At 45.2% G+C, this 11,572-nt stretch overlaps 1 protein-coding gene across 1 annotated transcript in view; it reads right to left on the bottom strand.

Moving 5' to 3' along the window:
• IFNGR1 (interferon gamma receptor 1) overlaps positions 1-9,865 on the bottom strand; it is a 64,922-nt gene extending 55,057 nt beyond the window's left edge. Inside the window, exon 1 of the mRNA XM_073627355.1 lies at positions 9,610-9,865. Within this exon, the coding sequence (XP_073483456.1) occupies positions 9,610-9,700 (91 nt within the window). The 5' untranslated portion in view covers positions 9,701-9,865. The remainder of the gene's footprint in view (positions 1-9,609) is intronic.
• Positions 9,866-11,572: the final 1,707 nt, after the last annotated feature.

The raw sequence follows: 11,572 nt of genomic DNA on the forward strand, positions 1-11,572 counted from the left end.
ACCCCCCCTCCCCTGGAACCGTGGCTGTGCTTAGACACACCACAGGCCGATCAGCGCGTGCCGAGCAACAGATGTCTACCGGCACCCACTGATCGGCGAGGAAAGACACAAAACAGAGCTCAGCCTAGGTAAACAAGGCAGGGCTCCATTCTGTCAGCAGGGATGTGGTGGATTTTGTTTCCCTGCAAAGCAGGCATAAAATCCACCACATCCCTTAGTAAAAACACGTAGGGGTGCACCGAATGGGTTTTTTGGTGCCGAAACCGATACCGAAAATTAAAAATACATTAGGCCGAAAAGCGATACTGAAACGTATTTTTTTTAAAATATTTTTATATAGGAGATGGTCAGAGACTGGGGACACGGTACAGGAGATGGTCAGAGACTGGGGACAAGGTACAGGAGATGGTCAGAGACTGGGGACACGGTACAGGAGATGGTCAGAGACTGGGGACACGGTACAGGAGATGGTCAGAGACTGGGGACACGGTACAGGAGATGGTCAGAGACTGGGGACACGGTACAGGAGATGGTCAGAGACTGGGGACACGGTACAGGAGATGGTCAGAGACTGGGGACACAGTACAGAAGATGGTCAGACTGGGGGCACGGTACAGGAGATGGTCAGAGACTGCGGACATGGTACAAGAGATCAATGCAGCCATACCAGTGCCCGTCAGATGCAGCCAGCCTGTGTCCCCAGTGCAGCCAGCCAGCCTGCGTCCCCAGTGCAGCCAGCCAGCCAGCCTGCGTCCCCAGTGCAGCCAGCCAGCCAGCCTGCGTCCCCAGTGCAGCCAGCCAGCCAGCCTGCGTCCCCAGTGCAGCCAGCCAGCCAGCCTGCGTCCCCAGTGCAGCCAGCCAGCCAGCCTGCGTCCCCAGTGCAGCCAGTTAGCCAGCCTGCCTGTGTCCCCAGAGCAGCCAGCCTGCCTGTGTCCCCAGAGCAGCCAGCCTGCCTGTGTCCCCAGAGCAGCCAGCCTGCCTGTGTCCCCAGAGCAGCCAGCCTGCCTGTGTCCCCAGAGCAGCCAGCCTGCCTGTGTCCCCAGAGCAGCCAGCCTGCCTGTGTCCCCAGAGCAGCCAGCCTGCCTGTGTCCCCAGAGCAGCCAGCCTGCCTGTGTCCCCAGAGCAGCCAGCCTGCCTGTGTCCCCAGAGCAGCCAGCCTGCCTGTGTCCCCAGAGCAGCCAGCCTGCCTGTGTCCCCAGAGCAGCCAGCCTGCCTGTGTCCCCAGAGCAGCCAGCCTGCCTGTGTCCCCAGTGATCACCCGTCCCAATTCTGGGACGGGTGATCTGTCTATTAAAATTCTTCAGACAAAGTCCTGCCCCATTTGCGGCCATTTTTCTCTTTCGGCAAATTGCCGAAAAGGCCATTTTCGGCCAAAATGTTTCGGGGCCGAAATTTCGGTGCATCTCTAAAAAACAGCAAATAGAACACACGAAAAACTGGTTAGGCTTCATGTACACGGGACATTTTTACAACCTCTCCTGAATTATTTAACTTGACAGATAGTAACCCACGTTTAAAACATCCATTTAGTCGCGTTTACATGCCACGTTTTGCGTTAAGAAGCATTTGAAAAAAAATTATTTTTTTTTTTTAATAGCCAAAAATGAAGAACGCCTGTAAACGAAACGCGGCTAAACGCGAGTTACCGCGTTTAGCCGTGTTTGAAATGCCTTTAAACACAGCTTCTGAATGCATTTTTTTGGGTTCCAAAAAAAGCTTCTAATCTGAACTGCAAAGAAACAACTATAAACCACCCTGTGTACATGTACTGATAAGATAACAGAGGAGAGTTCAGGAGCAGTTGAAAAAAATGCCCAACTGCTCCTAAATGTCCGTTTAGCAGCAGCAGAGTACACCAGGCCTAAGGCCTCATGCACACGAGACGCCGATGCAAACTCTGCTGAAAACATGTTTTTAAAAGCTGAAACCAGCGTTTAGAAACGCCTGTTTTGCCGCGATTTTGAAGTTGCATTCAATCTCAAACTTTGAATTCCTCACTTGGGTGTACTGAATTTGATCACTACTCTTTGGCACTTTATCGTTATGTATTGAATATTGTATATAATCAATATAGGAATCAATTCTTCATAATATTTAATTTTTATATCATAATTTGCTGTGAAACATAGCGATAGTTTTACTTGGAGTCCGTGAGAAGGATATATATTATGTAATGCAAGTGCACATTTTTTCTTTTTTAATCCGATCAAATGGAGATTGGTTTGATCTGATGCTTTCACAAGTCAGTAATGGCTTGTTTACATGAGACCACACAACTGTTTTTTACCCGGAGTGGGGCTATTAGTAGGTGTGCATATGCTCCATAAAAGGTTTTCTTTAAAATGTATCTATAGCCAAAACTTTTTTTCCCGTTTTTGGTATAGTTGTAAAGGATTGAAATCCCTGTCAGCTTTTACTGCTTTTCAGACAAAAAGTAAAGGAAACTTTCAGGCAGCAACAACAGGAGTAATGGTGCGGAATGCTAGAACCTCTGTCACCAAGTTGTGTGAAATACCTGGTGATCCTGCCAGTCCCTCTGTGTGTTTCAAACTGAACACACTAGGCAAAGAAGCAAATCCATTTCAGCGTGGTCAGTTTTCCGGCTGTGCTAGGAACACAGCCTGCCTGTCCTCCAATGAACAAAACTTGTGCTGACACACCTCCCTGCAGCTTAAAAAAGAGGTTATGTGTTCACTTAAAAAAATATTTATAATGTTTTTTTATACTGTATTTATCGGCGTATAACACTCACTTTTTTCTCCTTCAAATCAGGGAAAAATCGTGGGTGTGTGTTATACGCCGAACCGCTGCCTCGGAGGGGAAGGAGGGAAACCAGCACCGCCGAAGTAGACAGAGCCGAGTGTACTGTGTACTCGGGTAGGCTCGGCTCCACTCGCAGTCACGCCCAGTCCCGCCTCCTAGCATTTACATCCCGCCATTGGACTGGTGTTGTGTCCATCATAGGAGCCGGGCCAAGGGGCGGGACTGGACTGTGAGAGGAGCCAAGAGGAGGCGAATACACAGGACATCTGGCTCTGCCTATCTTGGCGGCGCAACAATTTAAAAAACGATCATGCTGCAATTTGGGGCAAGGCTGCAGATGGACAGTGATCATGCTGCAATGACACTGACAAGGCTGTAGATGGACATTTAAAATGTAAGTTTTTTTTTCCTTAAACTTTCCTCCTAAAAGTTTTTTCCCTTAAACTTCCCTCTTAAACTTGGGGTGCGTGTTATACACACACAAGTTTGGCCCTGCATTTCTATTTTAGACTAAGTGGTGTTGTTTTACGAGGTGAAGGTTCACATATACTTTAAAGGAAAACTATGTAAAAGAAATCAAGTCAAGAAATCTCCCACCAAGATTTGTTTTCTCGGACACTATTGCTAATCATAGTTTCAGGAGTCTTTAAAGATGTTGTAATTTCTATCTGTATAGTACAACATTGTCATTCATTACTACAGAACGATAATATTTCAAAGGAAGTGTTAGACTAATGTGGTTAAAGTGTTAGCCTCACTTTGAACAGCTTGATACAACTGAGAAAATGTCTATTGCAATACTATATGAAGCCGCCTATTTACAGTATTTAGCTAAGGAATTTATAAAGCACCAACAATTTATACAGTGCTTTGCACACTGTATGTTCACATCAGTCCCTGCCCTCAAGGAGCTTACATTCCATACCTCACATGCATACATATATGCATACACATACTAGGGCCAATTAACCAACCAGGAAGTCTTTGGCGTGTGGGAGGAAACCACAGTACCCAGAAGAAACCCACCCACACCTAAGGAGAACAGGCAGATAGTGTCCTGGCTGAGATTTGAACCAAAGTCCCTAAAAACGAGTTAAAGCAAATGTGACTTATCAAAAGTTTCTCTATCCACCAACGAGGTCTCTATGTTGTAACTGATTACCAAGGTTTACTCACAGGGGGAGATTTGCTAACCACTATTTACCAACAATAAAGTGTGTCCTGTGTGCTGTTGGCCACAGCAGTGAACTGGGGGTTACCAACAGCTGCACCGGTTACTCATCAAAAGTGCCAACCATGGTTGCTCTTTCTGCCCCTGTCCCACAGGACACATTTCCTTGCTGGTAAGTAGCATCCCTGGGGTTTAAGAAAAATAAAATAAAAATGACTAAACTTCAGCTTTAAAGCGGTTGTATTGTCCCCTTGGTCATTTTTACCCACAGGTAAGCCTATAATAAGGATTACCTGTAGGTAAAATGAATATCTCTTAAACCTGCACGGTTTAGGAGATATTCACCTTTCATGCAGCTGCTGACATCGGCAGTGCATGTGTGCACAGTCACAGCGCCAGAGCACGCAAACCCTGAAGAAACGCAAAGGGAACGTGTCAGCCCCCTCAGCGGTGACCGGGTGAGCTGCAGGAGCCTCGTTCTAAGGTAAGTATTACATGCGAAGCATAATACTACATTATGCTATTGCCTTGCAGGTTGTTGGTTTTTTTTCAGCGGTTTACTAATGCTTTAAAGAGAATCATTCACTTTGATCATCTAGAGCAGAGTGACAGATTCACTTGATCAGCCACCCCTACTAATATTTACCTTTCCTATGCTCCTTTGTTATTCCATTCATTTGTCAGAGCCCTGTGTCCCTGTGTAGGCTCTCGGGTTGAATTACTAAAGACAGACAGGCTGTTCACTTTGCATGTGAAGTTTCACTTTGCAAGGTAATTTTCCCTGGGGCTTAGTGAATAAGGAAATTCCCTTGCAAAGTAAACAGCCTATCTACCTATAGTATATCAATCCCTCTGTGTCAGAGAGAGTTAAAGTGGTTGTAAACTCTGTACCTGCCTTAATGTCGGCTTACCTGTAGATGCTGGAAATATCTTCTAAACCTGCACGGTTTCGAAGATATTTACAATATATGCTTGCGCCGATGTCATCGGCGCATGCGCACTTTAGAAAGGGCACGACTGTGCCCTTTCTAAAGGAATCGTGCCATGACCGGCGGCTCCCGCACGCATGACGTCACGTGACTCTGGTCAGTCACAGAGCCAGAGTCCGCGGCCCCCCGAAAGGAAGAGGGTTAAAGATGGACGCTTCCAGCCAGCGGTGACATCACAGGCTTCGGTTTCGGGTAAGTGACACATAATGGACTACTATGCGAAGCATAGTAGCCCATTATGCTTTACCTTTGCAGGGAAATAAAGAGGAAGTAAAACCCATCAGGGTTTACTTCCTATTTAACACAGGGTTATGACTTTATCCTTTTCCCATGTGACAAGTATTTAGGCCTGCAAATTGGCCAATCAGACCTGATCTCTGAATTCTGGGAGTAAGGGAAGCTGGTCACGTGATTCCATCACACCTGTAAAAATTTAGAGTGGCCGGCAGCATGCAAAACATGAATATAAGTTTAGATATGGGACCGCCTACCATGATTCAATGTTCAGACCCCATGAGGAAGGACAATATAAGTAGGTCAAGGGGATGGGCTTCAAGAGTTGGTCATTTTGTTTGAACTGGCAATAGAAGGTTACACAACTGTTCCAGGTAGTATAACAAAACTACCAACATTTCCTGTACAGTCACTACAACAAACATCTATCAAACTAGGGATAATTTCTAACTTGTGTACAGCAAAACTGAAAATAAACACGAGAGTTTCCTAGATGGATGGGATTAATGCACTCAACAACACTTACTACGAGAGAGACAGAGAGAGAGACAGAGAGAGAGAGAGAGAGAGAGAGACAGACAGAGAATACTCGAGTATAAGTCGAAGCCCTAATTTACCACAAAAAAAAAAAATGGGAAAAACTTAGTGACCCGAGTAGAAGATGAGGGTGAGAAATGCACAACTACTGTAAGTGGAAAAGAGGGTCAACAATGCCCATTTGCAGCCTCACTGTGCCCATTTGCAGCCATAGGTCCCCCAAACTTCAAACTCGGGAGTTAAGGGTTCCTAGATGCCCCCTAGCTGCAGCCAAAATTTGGCGTCTCTGAACCCAAAGGGTCCCGAAATGACATTGCTGTAGATGGGCACAGTTGACCGAAAATGGAACGGTACGGTTAGGGCGGAGCTACGATACTTTACACTGATTGGTGGACGTGTGACGCCATGACGGCATTTTTTCTAAACCCACGTATGGCCCCTGTCGGTCCGACTTGCAGTGGAAACGCTCACCTGAATAGGCCGGACCATTCTAGGCAGTCCAAACCGATCCGTGGAAACGAGGCATATGTCTCTGTATGTACACTATATCTGTGTATTCCCCTATGTACACTATATTGTATACTATGTCTGTGTATTCCCCTATGTACAGTATAATGTACATTGTGTATGTACACTATGTTTGTGTAGTCCCCTATGTACACTATAATGCACACTGTCTGTGTATGTACACTATATCTGTGTGTTCCCCAGTGTACATTATGTCTTTGTATTCCCCTAGGTACTCTATAATGTACACCATGTCTGTGTAGTCCCCAATGTACACCATGTCTGTGTAGTCCCCAATGTACACCATGTCTGTGTAGTCCCCAATGTACACCATGTCTGTGTAGTCCCCAATGTACACTATGTCTGTGTAGTCCCCAATGTACACTATGTCTGTAGTCCCCAATGTACACTATGTCTGTAGTCCCCTATGTACACTATGTCTGTAGCCCCCAATGTACACTATGTCTGTGTAGTCCCCTATGTACACTATGTCTGTGTAGTCCCCAATGTACACTATGTCTGTGTAGTCCCCAATGTACACTATGTCTGTGTAGTCCCCTATGTACACTATGTCTGTGTAGTCCCCTATGTACACTATGTCTGTGTAGTCCCCTATGTACACTATGTCTGTGTAGTCCCCTATGTACACTATGTCTGTGTAGTCCCCAATGTACACTATGTCTGTGTAGTCCCCTATGTACACTATGTCTGTGTAGTCCCCAATGTACACTATGTCTGTGTAGTCCCCTATGTACACTATGTCTGTGTAGTCCCCAATGTACACTATGTCTGTGTAGTCCCCTATGTACACTATGTCTGTGTAGTCCCCTATGTACACTATGTCTGTGTAGTCCCCTATGTACACTATGTCTGTGTAGTCCCCTATGTACACTATGTCTGTGTAGTCCCCAATGTACACTATGTCTGTGTAGTCCCCTATGTACACTATGTCTGTGTAGTCCCCAATGTACACTATGTCTGTGTAGTCCCCTATGTACACTATGTCTGTGTAGTCCCCTATGTACACTATGTCTGTGTAGTCCCCTATGTACACTATGTCTGTGTAGTCCCCTATGTACACTATGTCTGTGTAGTCCCCTATGTACACTATGTCTGTAGTCCCCTATGTACACTATGTCTGTGTAGTCCCCTATGTACACTATGTCTGTGTAGTCCCCTATGTACACTATGTCTGTGTAGTCCCCTATGTACACTATGTCTGTAGTCCCCAATGTACACTATGTCTGTGTAGTCCCCTATGTACACTATGTCTGTGTAGTCCCCTATGTACACTATGTCTGTGTAGTCCCCTATGTACACTATGTCTGTGTAGTCCCCTATGTACACTATGTCTGTGTAGTCCCCTATGTACACTATGTCTGTAGTCCCCAATGTACACTATGTCTGTGTAGTCCCCAATGTACACCATGTCTGTGTAGTCCCCAATGTACACCATGTCTGTGTAGTCCCCAATGTACACTATGTCTGTAGTCCCCAATGTACACTATGTCTGTAGTCCCCAATGTACACTATGTCTGTAGTCCCCAATGTACACTATGTCTGTAGTCCCCTATGTACACTATGTCTGTAGCCCCCAATGTACACTATGTCTGTGTAGTCCCCTATGTACACTATGTCTGTGTAGTCCCCAATGTACACTATGTCTGTGTAGTCCCCAATGTACACTATGTCTGTGTAGTCCCCTATGTACACTATGTCTGTGTAGTCCCCTATGTACACTATGTCTGTGTAGTCCCCTATGTACACTATGTCTGTGTAGTCCCCTATGTACACTATGTCTGTGTAGTCCCCAATGTACACTATGTCTGTGTAGTCCCCTATGTACACTATGTCTGTGTAGTCCCCAATGTACACTATGTCTGTGTAGTCCCCTATGTACACTATGTCTGTGTAGTCCCCAATGTACACTATGTCTGTGTAGTCCCCTATGTACACTATGTCTGTGTAGTCCCCTATGTACACTATGTCTGTGTAGTCCCCTATGTACACTATGTCTGTGTAGTCCCCTATGTACACTATGTCTGTGTAGTCCCCAATGTACACTATGTCTGTGTAGTCCCCTATGTACACTATGTCTGTGTAGTCCCCAATGTACACTATGTCTGTGTAGTCCCCTATGTACACTATGTCTGTGTAGTCCCCTATGTACACTATGTCTGTAGTCCCCAATGTACACTATGTCTGTGTAGTCCCCTATGTACACTATGTCTGTGTAGTCCCCTATGTACACTATGTCTGTGTAGTCCCCTATGTACACTATGTCTGTGTAGTCCCCTATGTACACTATGTCTGTGTAGTCCCCAATGTACACTATGTCTGTGTAGTCCCCTATGTACACTATGTCTGTAGTCCCCAATGTACACTATGTCTGTGTAGTCCCCTATGTACACTATGTCTGTGTAGTCCCCTATGTACACTATGTCTGTGTAGTCCCCTATGTACACTATGTCTGTGTAGTCCCCTATGTACACTATGTCTGTGTAGTCCCCTATGTACACTATGTCTGTGTAGTCCCCTATGTACACTATGTCTGTGTAGTCCCCTATGTACACTATGTCTGTAGTCCCCTATGTACACTATGTCTGTGTAGTCCCCTATGTACACTATGTCTGTGTAGTCCCCTATGTACACTATGTCTGTGTAGTCCCCTATGTACACTATGTCTGTAGTCCCCAATGTACACTATGTCTGTGTAGTCCCCTATGTACACTATGTCTGTGTAGTCCCCTATGTACACTATGTCTGTGTAGTCCCCTATGTACACTATGTCTGTGTAGTCCCCTATGTACACTATGTCTGTGTAGTCCCCTATGTACACTATGTCTGTAGTCCCCAATGTACACTATGTCTGTGTAGTCCCCAATGTACACTATGTCTGTGTAGTCCCCAATGTACACTATGTCTGTGTAGTCCCCAATGTACACTATGTCTGTGTAGTCCCCTATGTACACTATGACTGTAGTCCCCAATGTACACTATGTCTGTAGTCCCCAATGTACACTATGTCTGTGTAGTCCCCTATGTACACTATGTCTGTGTAGTCCCCTATGTACACTATGTCTGTAGTCCCCAATGTACACTATGTCTGTGTAGTCCCCTATGTACACTATGTCTGTGTAGTCCCCTATGTACACTATGTCTGTGTAGTCCCCTATGTACACTATGTCTGTGTAGTCCCCTATGTACACTATGACTGTAGTCCCCAATGTACACTATGTCTGTGTAGTCCCCTATGTCTGTGTAGTCCCCTATATACAGTATGTCTGTGTAGTCCCCTATATACACTATAATGTACACTATGACTGTGTATGTATAGTAAATCCTGCACACCCCCCTCCCACCACACACTGAACACAACATGGAGTGCAGGCAGCACAGTGACATTACCTTTCTCGGCTTCAGTGACTGGACTGGGCCTTCCATTGGTGACACACAACAGGAGAGCCCATGAGAGCTGGAGAACAATGACCGATGCCATAACTGTTCACAGAGAATGTGCGACCAACGACCACCTTATGAGACCGACCGGAAACTCGTTCTAATACAAGGAAACGTACTCTCAATAGACGGGACACGCCTGACTCACAGATCCAGGAAGATCCTCCCCTCATCCCTTACCACAGTCACCCCAGAGGGAGGAGGGGGAGGAGCATACTCATTACTGTACACATGGACACCGCACTGCACCACACTTCCCCTTTCCTGACTAGACCTGACTATACACTCTGTATAACAAAGCTGACACACACTGTATAACAAAGCTGGGACTTGTAGTCCGGAACACACTGAATAACAAAGCTGGCACTTGTAGTCCGGCACACACTGTATAACAAAGCTGAGACTTGTAGTACTATACACACTGAATAACAAAGCTGGCACTTGTAGTCCTACACACACTGTATAACAAATCTGGGACTTGTAGTCCTAAACACACCGAATAACAAATCTGGGACTTGTAGTCCTAAACGCACCGAATAACAAATCTGGGACTTGTAGTCCTAAACACACCGAATAACAAATCTGGGACTTGTAGTCCTAAACACACCGAATAACAAATCTGGGACTTGTAGTCCTAAACACACCGAATAACAAATCTGGGACTTGTAGTCCTAAACGCACCGAATAACAAATCTGGGACTTGTAGTCCTAAACACACCGAATAACAAATCTGGGACTTGTAGTCCTAAACGCACCGAATAACAAATCTGGGACTTGTAGTCCTAAACACACCGAATAACAAATCTGGGACTTGTAGTCCTAAACGCACCGAATAACAAATCTGGGACTTGTAGTCCTAAACACACCGAATAACAAATCTGGGACTTGTAGTCCTAAACACACCGAATAACAAATCTGGGACTTGTAGTCCTAAACACACCGAATAACAAATCTGGGACTTGTAGTCCTAAACACACCGAATAACAAATCTGGGACTTGTAGTCCTAAACACACCGAATAACAAGGACTCGGATTAAAGACTAATAATTGTGCAGCGCAACCAACCAAACACAAAATTCAATAAGTGTCCATAAATAGTTATTTTTTACTAAAATACTATGTATAATATGCAATAATGGTGGAATCCTCTTCCTAACAATTGCCCAGATATTTTATTTATTTATTTATTTCAGGTACTTCTATAGTGCCGTAAATTTATGCAGTGCTTTAAATATATATTGTACATTTACATCAGTCCTTGCCCTCAAGGAGCTTACACTCTAACGCCGCGTACACACGGTCGGACTTTTCGGCTACAAAAGTCCGACAGCCTGTCCGACAGACTTTCGACGGACTTTTGTCAGACTTTTGGCGGACTTTCGGCGGACTTGCAGCAGACTTTCTTATGAACTGACTTGCCTACACACGATCACACAAAAGTCCGCCGGATTCGTACGTGATGACGTACACCGGACTAAAATAAGGAAGTTGATAGCCAGTAGCCAATAGCTGCCCTAGCGTGGGTTTTTGTCCGTCGGACTAGCACACAGACGAGCGGATTTCTGGGTCCGGCGTAGTTACGACGTAAAGATTTGAAGCATGTTTCAAATCTAAAGTCTGTCAGATTTGCGGCTGGAAAAGTCAGCTGAAAGTCCGGGGAAGCCCACACACGATCGGATTGTCAGCCAGCTTTAGTCCGTCGGCGTCCGTCAGACTTTTGTAGACGAAAAGTCCGACCGTGTGTACGCGGCATTAGGTCCCTATCTCGCATTCACATACTAGGGCCAATTTAGACAGGAGCCAGTTAAAGTGGAGGGCCACCTTAAAAAAAAAAAAAAAAAGCACCAAAATTCTTAAAAAAAAATAAAAAAAAAAACATTTGAAAAAAAAAAACATTTTAAACTTACCTGAA

Source organism: Aquarana catesbeiana, linkage group LG04 (assembly GCF_042186555.1).
Source record: "Aquarana catesbeiana isolate 2022-GZ linkage group LG04, ASM4218655v1, whole genome shotgun sequence".
NCBI classification, from domain to species: domain Eukaryota; kingdom Metazoa; phylum Chordata; class Amphibia; order Anura; family Ranidae; genus Aquarana; species Aquarana catesbeiana.